This window comes from Pygocentrus nattereri, chromosome 2 (assembly GCF_015220715.1).
Source record: "Pygocentrus nattereri isolate fPygNat1 chromosome 2, fPygNat1.pri, whole genome shotgun sequence".
Classification (NCBI taxonomy): domain Eukaryota; kingdom Metazoa; phylum Chordata; class Actinopteri; order Characiformes; family Serrasalmidae; genus Pygocentrus; species Pygocentrus nattereri.
In genome coordinates this window covers 11093020-11120279 of record NC_051212.1, presented here as the reverse complement: position 1 = coordinate 11120279, position 27260 = coordinate 11093020, and the positions used below count along the sequence as shown (strand labels likewise).

The 27260-nt window shown below is 41.6% G+C and overlaps 1 protein-coding gene across 1 annotated transcript; it reads right to left on the bottom strand.

The window, feature by feature from the left end:
- Positions 1-27260, bottom strand: wrnip1 (WRN helicase interacting protein 1). Its single transcript, XM_017685367.2, has 7 exons — positions 26564-27260; positions 22062-22256; positions 17158-17399; positions 5976-6190; positions 1368-1523; positions 1100-1179; positions 1-493 (listed from the first exon to the last, which is right to left on the bottom strand). The coding sequence occupies exons 1-7, from the start codon at positions 27062-27064 to the stop codon at positions 212-214; spliced, it is 1671 nt and encodes a 556-aa protein (XP_017540856.1). The 5' UTR covers positions 27065-27260; the 3' UTR covers positions 1-211.

Genomic DNA, 27260 nt, shown 5'->3' with positions numbered 1-27260 from the left:
TCAAAAAGGAAAAAACTGGTAGATATGTTTTAATTATGATTTCTGACATAAACTTTACAGCATGTTGGTTACAGAACAAGGCTGGACAGCAGGACCAGATCCACGCAAACTTAATCTGATCACAGAATGTGGAAGGACATTCAATTGAAGTGCAAACTGCTTGATTATAAATGGCAAAAGCATAGAAGAAGCACCTACAAAAGGTGAGAGATCAAAGATCAGTAGGTTTCCAGGTGAAAAAGTTGATTCCACGGAGTTCCTCGGGGAGGTATTCCTGGTCCACTGGCCCGTTAAATGCTGGGTTGTATTTGTAGCCTTTAGCATAGCCTAGTTCCTTCATTAACTTGGTTGGGGCATTGCGAATGTGAAGGGGAACTGGAGGTAAGGGACCTTTGTGGTTCCTCAGACAGGTCTTAACGTTGTTATAAGCCATGTATACCTCTACAGACTTTGGAGCTCTGGCCAGGTAGACCACACACTGGGCCAAGATCACCTAGACATGAGGGAGGAAGAAGAAAGATGAGCAGTTGTTTTAGCGCCAATGAATATTTAATTAAAATCTATGTTTACATTTAAGGCACTTTATGAGTGTAACTGGTTTGCTATACAATTGTGAAAAGACCAAGTGTGCATACAGCCAAGAGGCATTGATGGCAAAATGCTGATATCTCAAACAACATCAGGAGGAGGAGATGCACCTGAGCCATAAGTGACTGTACCCTTTCCTTCTAGACACATGTAATATTAGCTTCTCCCAGACAGAACTATGTCAAGGATATGTTTCCTAAGCTGGAGTTCTCAATAATAACTTAAGCCCAAAGCAAGGCCTGTCCAATAGAAACGTCCCTCAGATTTCCTACTATTGAACAGATGTGACTTTCTGGCTAAAGAAAATCGTACCTGAGAAATCTTTATTTTGTGAGATAACACCTCAAACCACAAACTGATGGTGGAGACGAATACACTGTATAGACAAAAGTATTGGGACACCCCTCGTAGTTATTGAGTTCAGGTGATATATAACCTTGCAGTCTAAATAAACAAACACTTGCAGCAGTGACCAGGAATCTGTGTGGAATTCTAACCAGGTGAAAGTTACCTCGCATTCAGGCATGCCGATGAAGTGGCAGGCCTGGAAAGCAGCCACAGCCTGAGGGAGCGCTGCTGGATCAGCCAAACCTTAAAAGAGAGCCATACCAGTTCATCTCCTCGTAGTGCACAAGCAAAACTAAAGAATTAGAGCCGTAATGACAGGAAAACTTTAAACTACAGCAAAAGTATAATGCATTCTTATTTTATCTTTTAAAATCTACTAACCTGGCAACAGAAAATGAGCACACAGGACTCGAAAAACATTATCGACTCACCCACATCCTCACTCGCGAATCGGACCAGCCTGCGTGCCACGTACAGCGGGTCTTCACCTCCTTCCAACATCCGGCCCAGCCAGTAGAGGGCAGCGTTCTTGTCTGAGCCCCTCATAGACTTGTGTAAGGCTGAGATACAGTTGTAGTGCTCCTCACCTACGAGTGAGAAATGGGATGGTGAATATTAAACTTCATCAAAGCTGCCTTTATTAATTAAAACACTAATATTGAAATGACCAATATTCAGTCATTGAGCTATTCAGAGTGGTTTGGCTCATTGTAAAGAAGTTTATCATCAGTGGTGCTGATGGGAACCAGGGGCGTGATGTCTACAACACAAATATAGCCATTTTATTTACTATCCAAAACTACCAGTGGACCTACACAGGTCTTCTGGGTCTTTATATGTAATGTTGATAGTGATGAAATAGGAGTAAACATCAACCATTTTGCATTACAGGATGCCTGCCTTGAAATAGATTTTGGAGGCTTTAAACCAAGCTTGTCAAACTTAACCACCAAAGGGTCATAATAAAAAACCTCTACAAATCTGCGGGCCAGAGCACGTCTGTGTTTTTATTTGATCGATAAATAACATTTCGCTATAACCTGAGCAAAAAACACCAACATCAGACTGAAGGCAGTTGCAGTGAACCTACATAATAAATACTTGAAGTATTCAAAAATAAAATAAGTATATATATATATAAATAGGCTACAGTACACAACACTAGGCACATTACAATAGGCTACATTACATTCCGCACATTATGCTACAGTGCATGCTGGGGATTGTAGTGCTGCGCATTGTGAAACAGGCTAATATTAATAAAAAATGAAAATCATTTTGTGGGCCAGGTAGAATTATGCTATAGGCCTGATCTGGCCCTGAGCCTCGTGTTTGACAGATGAGCTTTAAACAATTCAGTTGTCTGGTTCCTATCACCCCCACGATTCTCGACCCTCTAAGTTTCACTAGAACATAACATTTCACACTAAAACACTGAATTACTTTTCAGTATTTCGTTTATGCAGAAAAATTGATCCGTGGAATTCCCCTTTAATTAAGAATGAAATACAAGGTTAAACTGCTCCACTTATTCATGTTTCTTTCTTTGTTTTGTCTTTATTTTGCATTGATCTTGATTATGACTTCAGCGATTGATTGACTGCAGCAGCAGTGGGAACACTGGGAAGACTCAGGATGCATATTAGATACAGAACAACCAAAATCCACAAGCTGGCAACCATGACATTGGGAAGCATTACATAACACATGCACAGCATCTATAAGACAACATTCATCATCTGTATGGTGAGATTTATACTGTCAGTTGGGTGACTGGGAGACTTCTTTTTTTTGGGGGGGGGCAACTGCAAGAGAGCTTAAACCAAACTCTTATTTTGTAAAGGCTCATTCTTCACCGAGTCCTGCTGCATGTCGTGATGACATAAGGACTGCTCAGGGCTCCTTAAAGAACAAAGGAGAAAAACAGCCGAGCCTCTCCTAATATATCCTACTATAGCTGAACTTTGAGAGCTGTGTTTAAACCTGTACTATTCTACTGGTCTAGCCTTGAAACCGTGCAGCACTTTGGGAAGCTGTACAAATTTACACAAATGATATGAAGAGGTTTTTATAGTATATATATATAAGTAATTATATGAAATTGTTATGAATATGGTACCTGACACACTGTCTTATGATAGTTTGAGAAGGTATTTTAATCTATTCCAGGTGGAGAGGGGCATTTTTTTTTGGGACTACCACTATTTTACCATCATCAACATTACATATAAAACTCAGAAGAAACGTCAAGGTTCACTGGTTGTTTTGGATAGTAAATAAAATGTCTATACTTGCGTTGTAGACCTGCGTTACCCCTGTTTCCTATAACCACCACTATAAAGAAATCAGAGTCAATGCACCAATGCACCATTTCACATCAAGCCACTTTGAACAACTTTGATTACATCTCATCGATTAATAATTAGGCAGCAATGTAAAAAATGTGTGGAATTCTGCTTTAAGTAATTACAATAACACTGCTCAACAGACAAAGTTAAAAAAACAAACAAACAAACAAACAAAAAAAAACTAATTTATCCTGCAACTGGGCTTAAAGTGTTTGGTATTACTTTATAATAAAACCATCAATAACTAGTTTATTAATAGTTATTAAGTAGGTCATACATACTTTAAACCATTAATAAAGGTATAACCTATAACATATAAACAGACAACACTGACCTGTTGCTTGCCAGATAGTGAGCCTACATTCATTCATACTGGTAAAACTTAGATCTTGCACAGATCTTAGTTTTCTCCATCAGTCAGCACTAAACCTGCCAGCTTCATGTGATGTTCACATTCTTCACATAACTCACTGTTACCATTTTTATTTACGTGATACAACTGCTTATGGATGGCTTTTAAGGGAAATATTACACAAACTGATTCAACTATTTACCATTTAAAAAAACTAATGTTTTCATATAGGCCATTCAAAAGTCAAACTGATGGCCTCAGATTATTTGATCTAAACCCCTAAGAGGCACACGATCCTCCTGTTGATGCTGCTATTTCTGAAAGCCTGGCCAGCGACAAAGCTCTAACAGTTTTTGCACTGGGAACTGTAGTGCTCCAGCTGGTGGATATTAATCATGGCTCTGGCCAAAGGGGCAGGGATGGCGAGGGACAGGGGTGTCCCGTTTTAAAATGTGCACCACTGTAGGGGTAGCAATTAGCGCTGTGATGCTGACTGTGGTCCTCAGGAGAAAAGCTATGAAACTGATGAAAGAGAAGAGGCTTTCAAAGGAGCACTGTGTTCTTATGGCTTAGCCCAGTGCTCTCTGTCACAGGGGTCCTTGGAATAGATGTGATATTCACAGTGCGAAATAAAGGCCTGCTGATCGTTCTAACACCAATGAATGCTCTTAAACGCTGGAGTTAATGTAGAACTGCTATTTCACCCTTTAACCTTGAAGGTTGGCATGCAGACTGCTGGTCACCATAGCAACGCAGATAATCTGTAGCGGATGAAACGGCAAAGAGAGAGAAGTAAGACGAACATTGAAAATTTGGAGACGAATGGACTTATTTGTATTTAGACTCACTCCAGCTGGTTTCTTGATACATTTAATTTTCAAAGAAGTTGTCAAACACTAAAAAGTCACAAAGCTGAAGCTTCTTGTTTGAATTTTCTTGTAGAAGGGCGGACATTGAGAGACACTTTAGTAGAAACTTTTCTACTTTTGCAGAGAAAGTTTCCTGCCAGAGATGTGAGAAAAGTGGCTCTAGTTGAGCTAAAGCTTGAAGCAGAGCAAAGTAAGTGCAGTTTTGTTTCTAGTATATTATTTTTTTTATCCTATACTAGTACATTAGTACCCTGAGGGAGAAGGTGTGTGTGTGTGTGTGTGTGTGTGTGTGTGTGTGTGTGTGTGTGTGTGTGTGTGTGTGTGTGTACATTAGCACATAGGCATATGATTTTGAGGCTCCCAAGGTGGTTTGATTTTTATTAAAAGGACAAAATGGCTCTTCTTAACATTTGGGTTGCCAACCTCCCCTCTAAGGTTTTCTAGTATCTGTTGATCACACAGGAACCTGTAAAAAATGCTCACATCACTCCACCGGTAACAAATTTGTTTGTTGTTTGGATGTTTGGTCGTGTTGGGTGTATTTTATTGTATTCTCGTGGTGTTTGGTTCTTGTTTGAGGTTCTGTGTCCATTTTGTCATGTCTGTCCCTCCTGCTCTTTGTATCGGCTATTTGAACCTGGACCGTTTTTACCATGACCCTGGATTTGCCCTTAATAAAAGTTGCTTATCTCAGCATATGCGTCTGCCTCCTCGTTCCCCGGCGTTGCAATATGAAACTACCCAGCTGCTTCTATTATGCAGTGTTTTGAGTTAAAGTGCAAGAAAACATGGCAAAACTATTTAACCTTGTTTGTGCTAAACTAACTTTACTCAATAAATGTAGCAGATTTTTGGGTGTTCATTTAAGCTCTTTGTGCATTGACACCTAGTGGCCATTCTGATGGAAAATAAATCAACTCTGATAATTTTGCTTAATTGATTCAATTTGATTGATTAAAGAATTTCCCCCTTAACTCTGTTATCAGATTAACTATGACACTGTTGCTCTTTGTGTGAAACGCTGTGACTCTGTGTTGAGCTGCTAGCGAGCAATGCGGTATGAAAGTGGAGGGGTGAGTTCCCCTCTGCTGTGAAAACAATTCCCTGTTCACTACAAAGACGTCCATGCCTAGATATAATGGAAAGCAGGCCTGCAGCTATCTAAATGAAAAATCATGTTTTATCATAATAAAAAAAAAAAGTCTTTAAACAAAATAAAAACACTGCAAATGTTGACTTGTGTGCTCACCCATAAAAGATATAAGGCCAGACTGGGTCTAGTTTAGCGGTTCATATGCAGTCTTATCAATGTATATTCCATCAACACTGAAGAAAGAAATGCATAGTTTAACTGCTGGACCTCCAAAACAGACAGACTGCATTTTATAGCTACTGTGAAAAGGTGTTGAGTAATGATCCTAAAGTCCTAAATATCTCTCTGAAACAATCAATGATGCAGTCTGTACTTGCCTGCCTTGTCGTAGAGGATGTGTGATCTCTGCAGGCCTTCTTTGATGTGCACCTCTTGGACCACGATGGGCTGAAGTATGTGTGTGTTTGTGTTGCGGGCTTTGGCCACACACGCCTGCACGGCCAGCTGCAGCCCGTTGAGCCCCGCTCGAGCGTCTCCGTCACACAGGTGAGCAATGGTGTCCAGGGCTTTCTGCTCAATCCACACCTGAGGCCTGCAGACAGAAAAACACTGAACATCTAGCAGCAGCAAAGACACAGCTCTACCTAAAACATCTAAAGCAAGAGAGAAAGAGTTTAAACCATACTCTCCGAGTCGTCTTCTCGCAGTGGAAGGACGGTCAGAAACACCTGTAAATGTAAAGATCTAAAGCAGCTTGACTCTCTCCTCTCTCTCAAAGACGAAAGTGCTGTTTATCTGATGGGGTCAGTTTTGGTGGTCTAACAGGTTTTGCCGATGGTTGTTATGGGTCTATTTTCTCTGTAGCTTTTAATAATTATTTGAAAACTCCTGATATTTTCACATCTTTTCCTTCGACTTTCTCCTTTAAGCAACTGGACGAGTTTATATGTTGCAGACACATCTGCAAATGAATTTATCTGCCTGGAAAGTAAAGAAATAAAGGGTGGTCTCTGATTTTTGCACAACATTGTATGGTCAGTGATGACGTATTACTCCTTAACCCCTATAGAGGGTGCCACAACACTTAAATAGTAAAAAGTGGAGATGACTAGGCATCTCCTGTTCGTGTCTTCGAGATCATGATCAGATTTCCTACAAACAAAATTACTAACGCTGACTGACAGTCGAAGACTGACCACTGCGATATTAGGTCAACTAGCAATAAACTGTTTTTAAAGATTTTTTTTTTTAATCATCTTGAAGGTAAACAGCCCTACAGTCATCAGCTCTATTTAATAACCTTACCCCTGCACCCCCAACACTGCTCTCTTCAATTTCGCTAAGGCAGCAGTGAAACCCCACCCGCATTCACACAGTATATTCAAGACGGCTAGCGCTTCATCACCTCCTTACCCCCTAAAACACTCTGCCTCCTGGACCACAGGGCCTGCCAGGCCATGACTCCCCTTGCACTTTTCACATGGACCTTGTCAGACTGTCGATAAACGGCTTCCTTTTCACTCACATTACCCCCTAAACGGAGACGGAGGTGAGTGGAACATGCCAGAAGCAACACTCCACCTGTCAACTGAGACAGGATGAAAAGAACAGAATGTTTTCAGGGCACAAACTGGTCTCATATAAAAGTGGTTTCGTCCACTGCAGCAGCAGATAGCTAACGTGACCTTGAACCAGAACCTTTGATTTATGACAGATTGATGTCCAGCAGCACGGTAAAGCTAAAAAAGCAGCAGACTGTAAATGCCTTTGTTCGAGGACAAGCCACTGGTCTTCCTAGTAGTACACAAAGGCACCCAGTTTAATGGAGCTCAAGCGCTTTAAGACTGTAACTGGAGCAGTGGATCGAGCAGTACAGCAAAACCCACCGAGCACCCAAAACAACAAACAAAGCTGTGGCCATAACACACACACACACACACACACACACACACACACACACACACACACACACACACACACACACACCTCTAATAACTCAATGCTCCACGTCACTTCAGCAGGAATGGGCAGGTTAAACAGCTGTAGACTGAACAGGTGGTTCTATTGTATGTAACTGTATGCATGACAATGACATCAAAATCATAACTTCTTACAAATATGATGTTTTTGCAGAGCTTCTATTAATAGTCTGCATGGACTGGGGAGTCAATATTGTTTTGAAACATTGTAAATCAAACTGTAAATCAAAATGGAATTAGCCCATTAAAGTGAACCTGAAATCAAAAATGTTACTTAGTTACTTCCAGTACTCAGTCTCATCATACAGACCCATTTCTGTGCTCAATGTAAATAAAAACAGAATGCAATGATGGGCAAATCATTTGAACCCTACATTTCATTGAAAATAGTACAAAGATAACTCTGAGAAATGTTATTGTTTTAAATTTGATGCCAGCTGCATGTTTCAAAAGATATGGGACAGGGACAACAATGACCTAGTAAAGTTGTGTAACTTTAAAAAAAAAAAACAAAAAAAAAAACACCTGGTGGAACATCTCACAAACTATGTTAATTGGCAACAGGTCAGTAACATAATTGGGTATAAAAAGAGCATCTCGGAGAGGTCTTTCAGAAGTAAAGATGAGGATGTGTTCACCACTCTGTGAAAAACTTTGTGGGAAAATAATGTTTTTCAACATAAAATACAGTTAAAAGATTCAGAGAATCCAGAGAAATCTGTGTGTGCAAGGGACAAGGCCACAAACCAGTACTGGATCAACGTCTTCAGGCTCTGTGGTGGCACTGCATTAAAAACAGACACGATTCTGTAGTGGAAATCAATGCATTAACTCATGAACACTTCCACAAACTGCTGTCTGTCGGCGCATCCACAAACGCATGTTGAAACGCTACCTTACAAAGAAGAAAACGTACACAAACAGGATCCAAAAACACCGCCGTATTCTCTGGGCCCAAACTTATTTATAATGGACTGAGGCGAAGTGGAAACGTGTAATGACAAATCCAAATTTTAAATACTTCTTGGAAATAATGGATGCTGGATTCCCGGGTGGAAGAGGAGCGGGACCATCCAGACTGTTATCAGTGCACAGTTCAAAAGCCAGCATTTGTGATGATATGGGGGGAAGCATTAGTGCACATGGCATGGGTGACTTGCACATCTGAACGATACATACAGGTTTTGGAGCAACAGCTGTTGCCATCTAGATGACGTCTTTTTCAGGGAGACGATGCCAAACCACATTCTGCACGTATTACAACAGCATGGCTCTGTAGTAAAAGAGTCTGGGTGCCAAAGGGGCCTGGCACTGAAAACATTTCATGCATTCTGAAACAAAAAATATGACAAAGTCTGAAATGCTGAGCAGTTCAAATCCTATAGTAAGCAAGAATGGGAAAACATTTCATGTTAAAAACTACAGCAACTGGTCTCCTCACATCCCGAACTCTTACAGCGGTAAACATGCCACAAAAACGTCCCAACTTCTTTTTTTTTTTAAAGTGTTGCTGGCTTCAAATTCAAAATGGGCATATATTTTGCAAAAAAACAATAAAATTTCTCCGTTTCAACAATTGGTATGTTGTCTTGGTACTATTTGTAATGGAATATAGGATTTAAATGATTTGCACGTCATTGCTTTCTGCATTTATTTAAATTTTACAGAGTGTCCCAATGCTTTTGGAAATGAGGTTGTATTTCAAAGCCAAAATTCTTGTTTTTGTCCATCAAAATGTACGGACTTTTCTCTGCCTACAAAACGTCTTCCGATTTCAGTCATTTTAATCTGAGCTGATTTTATTTACTGCTTTTAAAAAGATGTTTTCCATTCCTTCGTTTCCTTTATCCTCTTCTAGCATAAAGTTCTACCTTTTCTTTGACCCACACACCACTAACAACGCACATGTAGATATTCAGCCTGATAATAGTGAACAAGATTTAGGGTTAGCAGGCTGCTATCAGGTGTCTTTGGCCCGTGGGTAGACACAACATAAGTGACATGTCCAACCTCGACCAAAAACAACTCTGGGTGCTCAGCGGATTTCTTCTGAAATGGAGCCCCGGGGTTGTGCTGGATTCCTTGGCACTGCTCAGGAGGATAATGTTATTGTGGGGTCACTCAGTCATGAGAAGGTGCTCGAGTATCAGGTGACTGGCCAATTCATTTTATGTCAGTAAGAAGGAGAACCAGCCTGGGCTCCAAGTGGGTCTGAACTAGATTAGACTACAGCAGATTCAGACTTATGGATAAACCACAACACTGAGGACTCAACAATCAAAGCAGGCAGCAATTAGTATATATCTGAGCTTACGGCTCATCAAGCTCGTACTGCATCCCAAGTGACGGCAAAATCTGAAAAAGCCAAATGACCTTGAATAAATCATTTAATCTTGATGTACACCCACAAGGCATACCATTATGACCACCTCCTTGTTTCTACACTCATTGTCCATTTTATCAGCTCCACTTACTGTATAGCTGTGCTTTGTAGTTCTACAGTTACAGACTGTAGTCCATCTGTTTCTCTGATACTCTGTTACCCCCTTTTACCCTGTTCTTCAGTGGTCAGGACCCCCATGGACCCTCACAGAGCAGGTACTATTGGTGTGGTGGATCATTCTCAGCACTGCAGTAACACTGACGTGGTGGTGGTGGTGTGTTAGTGTGTGTTGTGCTGGTCTGAGTAGATCAGACACAGCAGTGCTGCTGGAGTTTTTACACACCGTGTCCACTCACTGTCCACTCTATTAGACACTCCTACCTTGTCGGTCCACCCTGTAGATGTAAAGTCAGAGACGACAGCTCATCTGCTGCTGCACAGTTTGTGTTGGGCGTCCTCTAGTCCTTCATCAGTGGTCACAGGACACTGCCCACAGGACACTGTGGGCTGGATATTTTTGGTTGTTGGACTTTTCTCAGTCCATTTTATCTGATTTTTTTTTTTTAATCGGAAATCCGCTGGAGAAAAAGCTAATCTCCAGAGAGATACGAGATTAAATTAGGAGGGCAAAAATGAAATATAGGGAAAAGATAAAAAGGCGGTACCGCAGGGGTAATCTAAGAGAAGCCTGGCAAGGTATTAAAACAATGGCCTCTGTTAACCAAGGAGTAAACGAGTCATGACAGTCTATTAGGATTAACGGAGTGGATGAGTCTCTTGTATCTCTGGATGAGATTGTGATACCTCAGGAATGTGTTAGAGAACTGTTTAGGAGGGGGAGCATGAACAAAGCTGCCGGTCCTGATGCCATTTGTGGGCACATTTTGCGTCATTGTGCCGACCAGCTCAGTGAGGTTTTCACAAGACTTTTCCAGTTGTGCATTAAATGTGGTCAGATACCTACAATCTGGAAAACATCCACGATAATACCTATTCCAAAATTGAAAAACGCTAAGGAATTGAGTTTAGGTTGGTTGCACTCACATCCCTGGTTATTAAAAATCTTGAAAAGATTTAAAAAAAAATATCATTGTCTCTTTCATCGGTAACAAATTAGATCCTTTGCAGTTTGCTTACCAAGCTGGTAAAGGTGTAGAAGATGCAAAACTTTTTATCTTTGATAGGGTGTATAAGCACCTTGAGAGAACCCACTCTCATGTGAGCCTTTTATTTGCTGATTTTTCGGCTTTTAATAAGATGCAGCCTCATACTTTGAGCAACTGGCTTCTTATTTTAAACTACCTGATCAGCTGCTGGTGTTGCTTTTAGATTTTTTGACCGACAGAATTCATCAAGTTTGGGTGAATGGCCGTATGTCCAGCCCTAAGGTCTCAGGGTGGTGTCCTTTCTCCATTGCTTTTCATTATGTATACAGACAGCTGCAGGAGTGTTCGAGAGGGCAGCTGTCTTGTAAAATTTTCTGACGACACTATTATTATCTCTTCTTCGGGGCTCAGAGTCAGATCACGGCTCTTCCCGCTTTTGTTACGTGGTGTGATGAGCACTGTCTTGACCTTAATGTGTCAAAAACTAAGGAATTAATAATTGATTTCAGGCAAAATAAAAAGGAACCATTGTTGACAAAATTGTTGACAAGTATTTAGGGACAGTATTCGATTCCCAACTTAAATTTGATGTGAATACAGAGCTGGTTGTTAAGAAGGGTCAACAAAGAGCTCATTTACTGTGTAAGCTGAAATCTTTTCATGTTTGTGCAGTTTCTACCAGGCGTTTATTGAAAGTGTTTAAACTTTCTCGTTTATTTGTTGGTTTAATGGGCTGTCGGTGAGGGACAAGAATAGCCTGAATGGTGGTGTAAAAATCTGTTCAAAGATAATTGGGGTCCAACAGAGAGACCTGGTCTCCCTGTGGGAGAAACAAGTGGCTCAGAAAGCAAAAGGAATGATCATTCAATGTGATCACGTTTTGTCCTTGAGTAGAACAAATCTATTCTATTCTTCGACAGTCTTTTATTCCTTCTGCTATCAAGCTATTAAATGCGGATAGTAGTCTTTTTAAATTGTTATATTGTTTTTATTATTGTAGTTATTATTGTTAAAGTATATATGTGTGTGTATATATATGTGTATATATGTAATAGTTGTGAGTATGGACGAGAAGGCTACTAATGAATTGGCCTTTTTGGGACTAATAAAGTACTGTGAACTGAACTTTATCCTGCTTTAGTGTGTTTAGTAATGGCTTATGACTACATTTGATTGGTCTTCCCAATGATCTATACTCTCTGAACTGAATATATATATATATATATATATATATATATATATATATATATATATATATATATATATATATATATATATATATAGCCTTTGCAATGGCTTTCCACACTGGTATATTTCAGGTTTACTTGGGTTACTCGCGTTATCTTTGTGTAATTTTATAAAGTAGTTTGGGGAGCTCAAAAATTCAAGCATTAGAAATATGCCAAAAGAGAAGAAACTGGGAAGGGGTGAATACATTTTTGCAGCACTGTAAATCATATTTAGGCCAAAAACTCATCACAGAACTATCGCAGAGCAATGAGTCAGACCTGAGGCAGTGTATTAATAACCATTTCATCCCATAACTTTCTGTGAGGGAGTTCTAAGACGCATTAAACTCTTCAGACGTCCGGTTCCTATCACCGCCACTGTGAAGTGAATGATTCTAACTTTACGGTTTCACTACAAAGTTGTACCTCAACAACTGAATAATGAAATTTTGGAAAGTGAAATTCCCCTTTAAGAGTCATGGCGCAGATTTAGAAGATGTAATTAATTCGATTCATAAATTAGCACCTGCACTCTGTAACCGAGCTGGCAGAAACATTTCCCGGCTTCGGTTCCGTGAATTCGTTTGAACGTGGAGCAAAACTGGCTTCATCTATCAGAGGATGAGTCCGACCTGTCAGTGCCTGGACTCATTACACCATGTCAGCGATTTCACACTACGTTTGAGAGTTTACAGGGAACAACAACCAGCTGAAGGCTATAAGTACCAGCTGTTTGACGAATGTAAAGCATAGCGAGAAACAGCAGAAGCACCAGGAGATACAGTGTAAAACCCAAAACCATGCTTTTAATTGAACTGATTACTTCTGACTAGTAAACAGACGAGGGGTGTTTAAGTGTAACAGGGATGACATGCTGAAAAGAAACGAGCTTGGCTGTCCCAATTGGCACCAGGAACGTGCCAGCACTCCTGACATCCTTTATGACACCCTTATGACAAATGAGTGTGAAACACCGTTCTCTTGAACCTGATAGGGGACATAATTTGGCAGCTAAGCTGGGTCAAGTTCTTTCAGGTCAAGTGGAAAATTTTTGATTGCCTTCTTTCTTATTTGTTGCTGTTCTAAAAGTAGGTGATATTAACTATATATCAAAGACCTGCAGCCATGACTTAACAGGAAGAGGAAAGTAGGTTTGATAGTGAACCTGCATTTTGAGCCTGATCAAAGGCTGTTAGGCGCCTAAATTCATCAAACTTGCCACTAATTGGCTTGTAATTATCTCAATACTTCTTCAGCTACAGTCATATGCAAAAGTTTGGGTGCCCTTGTTTAAATGGCGCATTTTGGTTGATATCGTAAGTGAAAATAAGCTACACATCCTCCACAGCGACCACATTTTTATGCACAATTGCTGTTTATTTGCTGAATTTAAGATTAAGATTAAGTGACCCTTATTAGTCCCACAATGGGGAAATTTCACCTCCGCATTTAACCCATCCGTGAAGTGAAACACCACATACACACTAGTGAGCACACACACACTAGGGGGCAGTGAGAACACTTGCCCGGAGCAGTGGGCAGCCCAATCCGCAGCGCCCGGGGAGCAGTTGGGGGTTAGGTGTCTTGCTCAAGGACACCTCAGTCATGTGCTGTCGGCTCTGGGGATCGAACCGGCAACCTTCCGGTCACGAGGCTGGATCCCTAACTTCCAGCCCACGACTGCCCCAGTCAAGAATTTAACACATTAGAAAACAATACGACAGAAGTGTGGCCTGCACAAAAACTACGGCACATTATCTACTTTTTTTGTTTGCAACTTTTTTTTTCCCCTATTTGTTAAAGAAAACATGTGATTTGACCTTGAGGTTATTCAGCCCATTATCGCATATATAGTGCAAATACCGAAGAAGCTGAACCTGATATTGTGACAGCTTTATGGCTCCATTTCTAATCAAAAAAGATGCTTCTTTTTCTGCTGGAATGACTTGCCATTGTTGAAGTATTGCAAAACTCTTGTATAAAATCAAAAGAACACTCGAAGTTGTTCGTTGTCACAAATATTTGTGATAAGACGCTCCCTCTTGTGTTCTATGTCATATCTATTCTCTGTCAACGTGTCATACCATAATGAATATGGAATAATTCAAGTACATCTTTGTAAACCCATAGTACAGTGCAGCGTCCTATGGCTGACGAATGTTCATAAGTACATGATTTGCAGAGTCCTATCTATTTATCTGTCTGTTGGTCTATCTAAAGATGGTGCTGCAAAGCCACAAAATGACACAGCTCCTACAAAAAAGTTCAAAACTAAGACTAAGCATCCCTTAAAAATGTGGAATAAAACAATAAAAACAACCTATTTTTACAAGCAATTTAAAAACTGAAGGCAGACTGCTGGTATAGTGTAGTGGGTAACACCGCTGTCTTCTACGCTGCAGCCTGGGGTTCAATCCCCGGCCTGGGGAAGCACCCTAGACTATACACTGGCAAGACTCCTAACACTACCTTTGCCTACCTGTGTGTAAAAAAAAGATTAAATTGTAAGTGGCTCTGGATTAGAGTGCCTGCCGAATGCCGTGAATGTAGCTGAATGAACCTTTACGGGTTCTCCTTCTGAGAGGCGCACTGCATCTATTTTTATAGATACAGACAACAGCTTTGGCTTTACGAGCCAATGAACTGACTCACCGTACCAGTTTTGTTCAGACTAAGATCACGACGGATTTCCACCTAACATACTATTCCTGAACACATAAGACCCCATAAAGTCACTCATAAAAACTAAACCATACCACCTTCCACATTAAGCTTTCAGCTGCTTCCTAAATAAATATGACGACATCCATGGCAACAGAAATTCCATGGGCTTCTACCAAACACAACCACACAAAGGTGCAGGATGGACACTGACAGTTCTTTGGAGTGATGCCACCGAAGAACCATGTCTGGTTCCCTAAAGAACAGAATTCATTTTTTAAAACTTAGAATAATTAAGCATAATGTGCCAATGTAATAAATAAATAAAGTTTTTTTTTTTCCCTAGAAGCTTCGTCCAAGCTAAGAGCCTTTATTTTGAAGAATACAAAGTTTGTGAAATCAGATGTTACAGGATGTTGAGGCCGTTCTCTTCATGAAATTAAATGGGAAACTAAACAGAAATTGGATTAGGATTACTCTATAATATTACACTCTGTGATTCTGAAGACAGTAAATGCATTGTTATCGTACAGGGAGATTCACTCGAAAGAGGCCCAGAATATTCTGTTGTAACTCCAGTTAGGATGAAGCAATCAGAACCAAAAAAAATACGCTACATACCTTGATGTAGGTGTAACCGATTGCATTACAGGCGATGTCTGAAGTGATCATCCCAGCATTTTCCAAACTCCATATACTGAGGAGCACAATGCATGTTGTTTCGTTCAGATTGCTTTGTCCTAGAGAGAGTTATTACTGAATATTCCCGGCCTCTTTCGAGTGAATCTCCCTGTTGTTCTACAATTACAGACTGTAGTCGATCTGTTTCTATACATACTTAGTTAGCCCCCTTTTACCCTGTTCTTCAGTGGTCAGGACCCCCATGGACCCTCACAGAGCAGGTACTATTTGGGTGGTGGATCATTCTCAGCACTGCAGTAACACTGACGTGGTGGTGGTGGTGTGTTAGTGTGTGTTGCGCTGGTCTGAGTGGATCAGACACAGCAGAGCAGCTGGAGTTTTTAAACACCTCAGTGCCTCTGCTGGACTGAGAATAGTCCACCAACCAAAAATATCCAGCCAACAGCGTCCTGTGACCACTGATGAAGGACTACAGGACCAACACAAACTGTGCTGCTTTACTGATAAACAGACTAAGAGCTCTAGCCTCATTCTCATCATGTTGCATAAGCCTCACTAATTCAACATGAAAACTACAGATTACCTTCCTTGCTGTAAATTTTTTGTCTACTGATTCTTTAGCCTCTTTATACCAGCACGATCACCTAAAATAGTCACCTAAAAATAAACCAAACTTCCATCTACTTCTTGTAATTAACTCAAGTCAATTTTTGTACTTTTGTTCCTTAATTACTGTGAATGTTCATAAATCTAATTTATTTAGAATGCATATCTACACGCAGCAAACAGTACACAGTCCAGCTATAGTGCACAGGAAGAACTGCAGAGCAGCAGCGAATGCTTAGGCTCACTGTCCATTCGTACAGATTTAATGAATAAAACATGATTTGTGGTCTGGGTCTGGATTTAATAGCACAGTAATAGGATATGATGCTAAGTGGCATCAGCCTGATGCGTGTGGAGTGAAACAGCCTTCAGCTTTAGAAGTTCTTTTTTCCAGCAGGGATTTTGTTTTACTGCATGTGTTACATAAATAAAGCTGCATCAACACAGCAATGTATACGTAAGAGAACATCTATATGATTCCGTAGGGACTTGATTTGTGGCTCTAGGAGCCGTTCTGATAAACCCATAAGCTCCAGGCTCAGCTCTGGGTCACTCAACACCAGCTCCAAACAGCATCGTGTTTACCATGGGGGGTGCCATGGAACCGGCAGACCCTAAAACCTGAGACTTGCTGGTACACACCAGCAGCTAACAGCTGTCCCTCTCACCCAGCACATTCACTCTCAGCCAGCAGTCTGGAGAAACAGGGAGGAGCTTGGAAGAAACCTTGCTGCCCCACTGCCAACCTGAAACCCACCAAGCTAATAAATTACCAAAATGAGGCAAGATGGGAGGGCTTATGGGCACAGCCAGCGGCCCCTTTTAACCAATCAGAGGCCACAGACTGGCTTCCGGGTGCCTTGCGGGCCGGCTTGAATTCCACACGCTCTGTGATAACAAGGGCGCATTCCAGGCCAAGAGGGCCACACGCAAAAACTCTCACACACACTTACTCTGAGCATCGATCTGAAGAAGTTAGGTGCTTTTGTGCCACAGCATCGTCCGGCAGCACACGCAGCCCGAGCGAATCCACAGCCCGGTGCAGGATCAAGCCCATCGCAGCCACAGACAGCTTCTCCAGTACCAGCACTCTGCAGCGGCTCAGCAGGGCGCTGTTCACCTGAAACGAGGGGTTCTCGGTGGTGGCCCCGATTAGTGTGATCGTCCCGCACTCCACGTGAGGCAGAAACGTGTCCTGAGGAGGCAGCACAGCGAGGGACAAGATCAAAAAAGGAAGAGACATGGGAGGCACAGAGAAAAAGGTCCTGGTCATCCCAAAGGTGGCTAAATATCAAGGGTGAGTGGTCCAGTGGAGATTTGGACAGTTTGAATTGTTTGATGGCCACACATGGACAGGTTTCTTTGAAACATATGACAGTCTACAGTATTCAATTACAATACTCTACAATGGTCAATCAATACTGCACCCACATCTAAATTAGTACTGACACAATGCAAGTGATAGATTCAAAATTATTCCATTAGTACTGTAACACAATCAGTACGGTTATAAAAAAAACAATACAAGGGCTGTACTCTCAATATATACCATTAAAAGTATATCTAGTTATATTAGTTATATTAAAGATAACGCAATGTCTGTAGCCTAAAATATTAATGAGTTCATCATAACACTTCAATTACGGAAATCACCTTATTTTAATGCTTGACCCCTCGATGCTTCGGTAGGCCTTGAATACACTGTTTTTCGCTCGAGTAGCTTCAAATCACATTTAGGTAATATATGGCTTTTGCATATCATATGAGATTTTTTTATATACACATACCTCCAAAATGAAGGAACTGGAATGATTTCCAAGTCATTTTGGACTGTTTATTTGGGTCCATTCATCATGAGATGTACACACCATGTATACTGTTGTTCTTTACATGTAAATATCAAATATCCAATTTAGAGCTGGGAGGCAGGAGGAGAGCTGGTGTGAGGTGTTGAGTACTGGGTGTTTAAACAATGCAAAGACTGTATTATTTTACACCGTTACTGTTTAAGAAGCATGACTAACAAACTACTGGAGTATAAAATTAAAATCTAAAATATACTATAAATTCGTTTTATTTTATATATGTATTGGTTATTTGAATTTTTACCCCATTCAAATGTTTATGTAAATGATAGCGCTGCCATGAGTAATATTAAAGTATTTCCAGGTGTAGGAAAGTGAACATACACCACCATTAGTTTAAGCACTACCATTGCAAATTCCGTAGGTGTGCTAGTGGAAAAGGAGAATCATCAGAACTGGACAGTCAAGATTTATACATTCAATACTCATATATAATGATCACGGACACAGATCACATATAAAAAAGTGCAGGAACCTACTGGAAGGTCTCATGCCTTACTTTATATCTTGGAGGTGCTGGGTTTGTTGAGCTAACTAGAAGGCAAAAAAGCACCATGGATGCTATGGAAGAGTGGTTATTACGTCCTTTCCTACTTTGTAGTACTTTTAAGTAGCTGCAGGCAATAAAGCGAATTCCATACATGTGTATGGTTGTTGTAATGTTCTGATTTTCAATATTCATGTGAATCAATTGAATAATAATCAGTTAATTTTTCACATAAAATCTATGTTTCCACAATGAGTTGTGTTTTACGCTGATTAACCAGTTGCTACTAATCTAACATGATGAACTTGTTGAGCAATGTTTTTAAGGCGAATAGTAGCTCATTCTGACAAACCACACTCTGTGCACCCTTTCGGTGCCACCATGGAGGTAAAATGCCCATTTACTGACGGTTCTGCTTCTTCAGAATGGACCTCAGCATGTTTTCTTTTCTGGTGGTAACGTTGTAATCAAGCTAAGCCAGACCTGGACTTCACTGCTGTCAGAACCAAACCTGGTACCTCCTGTTTTTGTCATTTTTCGGTTTTTGATATAACTTGAAAAAGCCTGATGTCCTTTACATTGTGTGTAAATTTCATGAAGAATGGACCACAAGAAACGACCCAAAATGACTTAGGAAAACATTTGGTTCCACTGACTTACATTGATAGTACAGTAGGTTTTTTCCTTCTCCTGTAAAGTTCTCCCTTTGGAGATAGAAGGTTTTCTTCTGACAACAGTGATGTGTTGTATGTTTCTACTTCATCCTTCATTTAAAGAAAATGCTCAGAGACTTTAAGCCGTCATTGTCTTTGCTTTTGCTATCTCCAGGTTAAGTCGTTAAAGCCCTCGAAGTCGTACGAGATCACTCATTTGATATTTCTGCACACAATAATTTTGACCATGCTTCTTTAATGAATGCATCTTTACACGCGTCTTTCACAGCGGAATATCCAAAACGCTTGCACTCATGTGAACCCCAGACTTACCCTGACAGTAACCGTAACCTTGTTCCTCTGCTGTTATTTCATTTAACTCCTGTTTATTTTAGTAACACTGACTCTTACACGGACTACCTAGTGACTGTCAACATGGCTTTGGTGTCTTAATGGAGCTATTTTGAAGTTATACAGTACAGCAGGGCCTCCTCTGTTCTAACAATAATACAGAGGATATAAGCTCTCCATCGTCCTTGATCTTCAGAGTCCAGAGGCTTTGAATCAAAACCAAATAGAACAGGCGAGGAAGGGTATCCTCTTGTTGAAGGCACCCAAAGCTCTGCATATATTTTGAGCAGCCTGCTGGAGACAGGCTGTACTGAGTGCCTGGCACATGCACCGTGCCCGCTGGCCTCCCTTGGGAGTCACTCACTGCATGCCAGTTCCTATTCAAATGCCATGCAATACCTTCCATCTCAGGTTAAAAGCAAGTGTCCAATATATCACTAACGATAACGACAGTTCAGCGGCCTATTAATCCTCCTCTACCTGCTTATTTATGAACGTTTGTTGGTATCAATCACCTATTGCTATAAGCACGTGATGCAGTTAGATAAATTTTGGTATTCAAGTACTCGCTTATTCACCAGGGTATGTTTTGGTTTGTCCATCTGAATTTACATGACCAAACGGTAAATCAAATTATTCAGTAACTGCACTAAATAAGTCAATTTTTTATTTTATTTATGTATTTTTTGTAAAAGCTCCCCTCAAATGAACAGAAAATGTGTTTCATGATCACACATATCGCTATATGCTTATAATTTACTGCTGAAAGCCAAAAATCTCAGACGCTCTTTGTGTTATTTCATAAAAATCAATTTTACAGAGCAGATCACTGAAGAGATGCCGTCTGTTCATAGCTTATAGCCCAGATTTGTGGAAAAACGGGTCGACTTTCAGTAGAAAAACAAACTGAGCTCAGCTTCTTCTATTATAAGGGTTTAAAATGACATCACCATCTATTTGACTGCCTCTCCATGGATCACCACCTTATCGTGGTGGAGGGGTTTGTATGCTTGAATGATCCTAGGAGCTATGTTGTCTGGAGCAAAAGCTCCTGGTAGGGTCTCCCATGGCAAACTGGTCCTAGGTGACAGGCCAGACAAAGTGTGATCCATAATCACCCCTATGAAAACAAGAAAGCAGGACTTGTGTACCCTGCCCGGAACAGGGTTACCGGGGCCCCACCCTGGAGCCAGGCCTGGGGGAGGGGCTCGCCAGCGAGCGTCTGGTGGCCGGGCATTCACTCATGGTGCCCGGCCGGGCCCAGCCCGAAGGAGCTACATGAGTCCCCTCTCCCATTGACCCACCAGCGATGGGAAGGGCAGTAGTAGGGGTTCGGTGCTTTGTGGATCGGGCAGTGTCCGACTGCGTGGGCCTTGGCGTTCTGATCCTCGGTTGCTGAAACTGGCTCAAGCTAGTGGAAGTGGCTGGGGAAAGGGAGGTCTGGGCCTCATTGCTTAGGATGCTGCGACCCGAACCCCGGAGAAGCGGAAGATGATGGATGGATGGATGGATGGATGGATGGATGGATCTATTTGACTGGAAAGAAGACAGTTACAGCCTTTTATGACGCCCACCTTCTGAATATAGCTTATGAAATATGAAAATTATGAAGAATATGACAAAGTGTGTTTTGGAACTACTGGTGGTCCCAAGGAGTTGAAAATAATACATGTATGCCAAAATGGGAACTGTGAGCCGATGGCGATGTCAATATTTCTCATATACAATACTTGATGTACAATATTTCTCATGTAAGCATTTATAAAATGTAGGAACTGGAACCAAGTCTATCTGGATTTGCATTAGGGAGGAACATTTATTTCTTACAATTGTGATAAAATGAAGTTAGAATTAAAGTTAGAACGGAGGAGAACTTGGGCAGATATTAACAGATGGTAGACTTCAAGTAAGTTGCCCCTTCAGATGAGCCAATATTTCAGTTGACCGGTACCAGCGGCTCATCGACATCTACACAAAGCTCTTTCTCCTGTTATTGACATGGCAAAGTTTGTTGAGGTTTGTCATCATTTTTAGTGTTAGTTAACTGCTAGCTATAGTAGAGTATGTCGTGGTTAGCCTTGTTACTGTCACATTACGTCTACTATCTGAATTACATCTTAAAGAACACTTGACATGCTGATGTAGAGGTGCTTGCATTTCGTCTTAGACTAGAAGTGCTGATCTAGAATCTGTCACTAAGATCACTGAAAATAAGACCTGAATCTGATCCTAAATTAGTAATACTAGCGGCAGTCGTGGGCTTGAGGTTAGGGAACCAGCCCTGTGACCGGAAGGTTGCCGGTTGGAGATATACATTATCACCAAAATTTAAGACCATTTATTGTTAAAATTGTTAGAACAATCAGCGAAGGAGGACTATTTTTAAAAATCTAATTCTGCTTTGGAGCCGCAACAGGGCAGTAAAAGAGCCACATGTTGCCGACCCCTGGGCTATTTAAACAGGCATGTGTTTGTAAAATGAACATCGAGTTCTGACTGACCTGCTGGGATTTATTAAAACGGTGTATCTCATCAATAAACAGGATCGTTTTCCTCTTGCAGAGGCGGAGCTCGTTCTGGGCCTGTTTAATGACCTCTCGCACATCGTTAGTTGAAGCACTAGTGGCAGAGAGAGTCACAAAGCGTGCTGTTCCCTTCTTTTTACTGGAGCTGGCAATGATATGGGCCAGGGTCGTCTGTAAACAAAGCAAAACAAGCAATAAACAGGCGGATCAGGATGACTTCAATAAACATTCAATCACAAATCAATTAAATCTAAAAAAGTCAATGAAGGAAGAAAAGTCAATGCTGTTTCTCAGGAAATGGTCAATCATTAAAGAGCAGAACGCATTTCTAATCTTAAAAGATGATGGGTGTAATCAGACCCGCAACAATATGTCCTTACAGCTAGGATTAACTTAACAACGTACGTAGGTGAACTGCTCAAAGTGAAAGGCTGGAAGAACTACTTCTGTTTTCTTCATCCAGATAGCAGGTCACCAAATATAAGAGGCTGCACAACTCAGTCACCCGAGCCTCATAAAGAGCAATGATATTATCTGAAGCCAGTCTATACACACAGCGAGGGGCCACCAAAGCTTGGCGACTTCATTCCCAATCCTGAGCTCTTTCTGTCTTTATTTATCCATATCTGACTGAGGTACTAAATAGAAATGGGCAATATGATGATATTTTCTTGTTACTGTGATAAAGGTTTTCGAGCATATTGTGGATGGAGTCAGTACTTACAGAAAACTGACCAGCTGCTTATTTCATTAGTTTTCAAGAGTTTTATGACTGAGAGACCCTTATTACTCCCAAAATGGGGAAATTTCACCTCCACAATCTAACCCATCCATGCAGTGAAACACCACATACACACTAGTGAAGACACACACTAGGGGCAGTGAGCACACTTGCCCGGAGCGGCGGGCAGCCCTACCCGCAGCACCCGGGGAGCACCTCACTCATGTCCTGTCGACTCAGGGGATTGTACCGGCCACCTTCCGTTTGCAAGGCTGATTCCCTAAGCGCCAGGCCACGACTGCCCCCAGATAGTTTTCAATTATTAATTATTAATATGGCAAATGATAACAATAATGATGAAAACATCAGCATAAAGCACTTTGAGCTGCTAGATGAAAATGTGCTCTAGAAACATTATAATTATTATTATTATTATTACTATTCCATCCCATCTTTAGTGATTTTTTGCTGACTTGGCAACCTACTAGGACTACTGCACTTGCCATGTAAGCGAGCAGAAAGAGCCCTTAAATGTATTTAAAAGTTGTTTTTAGGATCTTGCATGCAAGGTCAACTTTGGGTTGCAATCTTTGGCTCTTTTGCTGAACAGCATACTGTTTTAAACATCCTGCGTAAACATATTTAACTACCATCAGCGAAGACCCTCATTCAGCACTGCAGCCATGCGCAGGACTGTTGTCATAAAATACGGCCTTATAAACCCTCGCGTTCTGCCGTGCCTGCGTCCCAGCAATAAAAAGCTTATATCCAGGTCTAAAACGCAGCGGCTGGCCTATTTACAGCACGCAGGCAGATGAAGAACGCTAAGGCCTTTCAAAAGCTCCCTCGCTTGGACAAGCCAGTGCGCTGCAAGGATGGGTTACACATTCCACAGCAGATGAAGAGGGTTCATGCTGCAGACTGTCAGCGCCGGCTGCCTAAGATACATCTGCGCCCGCAGTCAGGGGAAACCAGCGTCTCGCTACTGTCACATACAAACAGATCTGTGGCACCTCTGCTGTTAACACTTTAAAGGACCCACGCGATGGAAAAAAAAATAAAATTCCTCACTTTTTCAAGTTTATATAAAGAGTTACGCGGGTTTTGTAAACACCGCGTTTCACACTGTAAATTCACTTCCTAACAAAGCTGCAAACTGCAGATTTCAAATAGACTGTTTTTGTGATGTCACAAAAGCCAACATGTACATATATTCGTATGCAAAACTTTGAACACTCCCAGGCAATTTACATATTGACTTTATAAGTGAAAATATGCTAACACATAGAAAAAAACCTTAAATATGACATTTTTCTGTAAGTGTCTGTGGTTTTAAACATATCAGAAAAAAAAAGGCGCTATAACTTTTGCACGCGCCCCATTTTATGCTTTACTTTTTTCCAAATGAGATAAATTCAGCAAATAAACTAAAATAACTTTCTTTTTCACTACTTACGCTTGTATATGGATTCACTATAGGTTCTTTCATAAAGCATAGAGAGGTGAAAACACTAAACACATAACAGCTTCTGTGTTATAAAACACATTATATACAGACATTATAGTGGTTAATGCATGTTCCTATGTATGGATGTACTATAGACATATAGACCAATATAATACAATGAGCTAGAACCGATGGCCTGTTTAACACCTATAGATCTCCATTCACCACAAAATGCTCCAACGTAAACAGAAATGCTCCGCTGCTAAAATATACAGCCTGTTCTTCCTATAAAGAACCCACGTATGGTATCACTACTATTGAAAGTTTGGGGAAAATAGAAAAACAGGCATTGTAGAAGGATTAGAGAGATGTGATGCACTTGTATATACCCATATACACTGCTCAAAAAAATAAAGGGAACACTTAAACAACAATATAACTCCAAGTAAATCAAACTTCTGTGAAATCAAACTGTCCACTTAGGAAGCAACACTGACAATCAATTTCACAGCTGTTGTGTAAATGGAACAGACAACAGGTGGAAATTATTGGCAATTAGCAAGACACACTCATTAAAGGAGTGGTTCTGCAGGTGGGGACCACAGACCACCTCTCAGTACCTTTCTGCTTTCTGGCTGATGTTTTGGTCACTTTTGAATGTTGGTGGTACTTTCACACTCGTGGTAGCAGGAGACGGACTCTACAACCCACACAAGTGGCTCAGGTAGTGCAGCTCATTCAGGATGGAACATCAATGCGAGCTGTGGCAAGAAGGTTTGCTGTGTCTGTCAGCGTAGTGTCCAGAGGCTGGAGGCGCTACCAGGAGACAGGCCAGTACACCAGGAGACGTGGAGGAGGCCGTAGGAGGGCAACAACCCAGCAGCAGGACCGCTACCTCCGCCTTTGTGCAAGGAGGAACAGGAGGAGCACTGCCAGAGCCCTGCAAAATGACCTCCAGCAGGCCACAAATGTGCATGTGTCTGCACAAACGGTTAGAAACCGACTCCATGAGGATGGTATGAGGGCCCGACATCCACAGATGGGGGTTGTGCTCACAGCCCAACACCGTGCAGGACGCTTGGCATTTGCCAAAGAACACCAGGATTGGCAAATTCGCCACTGGCGCCCTGTGATCTTCACAGATGAAAGCAGGTTCACACTGAGCACATGTGACAGACGTGACAGAGTCTGGAGACGCTGTGGAGAGCGATCTGCTGCCTGCAACATCCTTCAGCATGACCGGTTTGGCAGTGGGTCAGTAATGGTGTGGGGTGGCATTTCTTTGGAGGGCCGCACAGCCCTCCATGTGCTCGCCAGAGGTAGCCTGACTGCCATTAGGTACCGAGACGAGATCCTCAGACCCCTTGTGAGACCATATGCTGGTGCGGTTGGCCCTGGGTTCCTCCTAATGCAGGACAATGCTAGACCTCATGTGGCTGGAGTGTGTCAGCAGCTCCTGCAAGATGAAGGCATTGAAGCTATGGACTGGCCCGCCCGTTCCCCAGACCTGAATCCGATTGAGCACATCTGGGACATCACTCGCTTCATCCACCAACGCCACGTTGCACCACAGACTGTCCAGGAGTTGACGGATGCTTTAGTCCAGGTCTGGGAGGAGATCTCTCAGGAGACCATCCGCCACCTCATCAGGAGCATGCCCAGGCGTTGTAGGGAGGTCATACAGGCACGTGGAGGCCACACACAATACTGAGCCTCATTTTGACTTGTTTTAAGGACATCACATCAAAGTTGGATCAGCCTGTCGTGTGTTTTTCCACTTTAATTTTGTGTGTGACTCCAAATCCAGGCCTCCATTGGTTAATAAATTTGATTTCCATTGATGATGTTTGTGTGATTTAGTTGTCAGCACATTCAACTTTGTACAGAACAAAGTATTCAATGAGAATATTTCATTCATTCAGATCTAGGATGTGTTATTTGAGTGTTCCCTTTATTTTTTGAGCTGTGTGTGTGATTTTTATATATATATATATATATATATATATATATATATATATATATATATATATATATATATATATATATATATATATTACACACACACTATTTTGGAGATACTTGGTTTTCTTTGGACAGCATGTTTACCACACTAACCCAGTATTTTGCCATTATTAACGTCACATTTCACTGGTGGTTTAATAATAATAATCCATTTCACTTCAAACCACCCTGGATAAACTTTTTCAATGACTGAAAATTTTTAAGAAACATTAAAAATCCCCCCTTTAATCAAAAGCTGAATCAGCTCCATAGACACTGTCCCATAGTTTTAACACCCCAGGACCAGACCTTGCCACATCCTGGAGGTCCCCAGAAGATCAGAGATGGGATCTCCTGGGACTGCAGCAGAGACCTCAGCAGAGTCTGCTCTCCCACCACTTTATTCTGCCCAAAGTACTCCTCCAGGGTGGTCGGCCTGAGCTGCTCCGCCAGCGGTTTGTCTGTGTTCAGCAAGGACTCCCGCCTCATGGCTGAGGTGGTGGAGGAGGAGGAGGAGGAGGTCGTGGTCGTATTTGGCTCCTTTTCACTCTCAGTCGCTTTAGCTTCTGCAGTTTTGGTGTGAAAGAGTGAAAACACGCCAGCGGCTCTCTCGGTCTTCACCCCTCCTGCCCCTCCTGAGCTTCCAGCTTCATCGCTGACTCGAGCTTTCTTGGCGGGCGGCGTGTTTTCACTGCTCGGGGTCTGGTGGTCCAGCAGACACTCATCCAGGTGTGAGTTAATCCTGCTGGGCTCAAAATCCCCCGAACACACCGGGCACTTCACGACCCCCGTCTCCGTCTTTCCCGCCATGTCTCCAGCGCAGTTCAGCTTCGCATAAGATTCGGTTTATTTATTTATTTAGACGCAGTTTTGGTTTTTTAAAATGAAGTAACAGGTTTTCGTCGTATAAATTCCACTTTCGGCGCAGTTTCTCTGAACACTCGTCCACAAAATGTAAACAGGCACATGTGGAGTGACGTTGTTCGGAGGTCGCGAACTCAAAAGG

Excerpts from the sequence above, each read along its gene's own strand:
- wrnip1 (XM_017685367.2), bottom strand. The coding sequence starts at position 27,064 with ATGGCGGGAAAGACGGAGACGGGGGTCGTGAAGTGCCCGGTGTGTTCG. Across the intron at positions 6,191-17,157 it reads TCTTCAGATCGATGCTCAGA|GCCTCAGGTGTGGATTGAGC; the intron begins GTAAGTGTGTGT and ends TTCTGTCTGCAG. Across the intron at positions 494-1,099 it reads TCGGCATGCCTGAATGCGAG|GTGATCTTGGCCCAGTGTGT; the intron begins GTAACTTTCACC and ends CCTCATGTCTAG.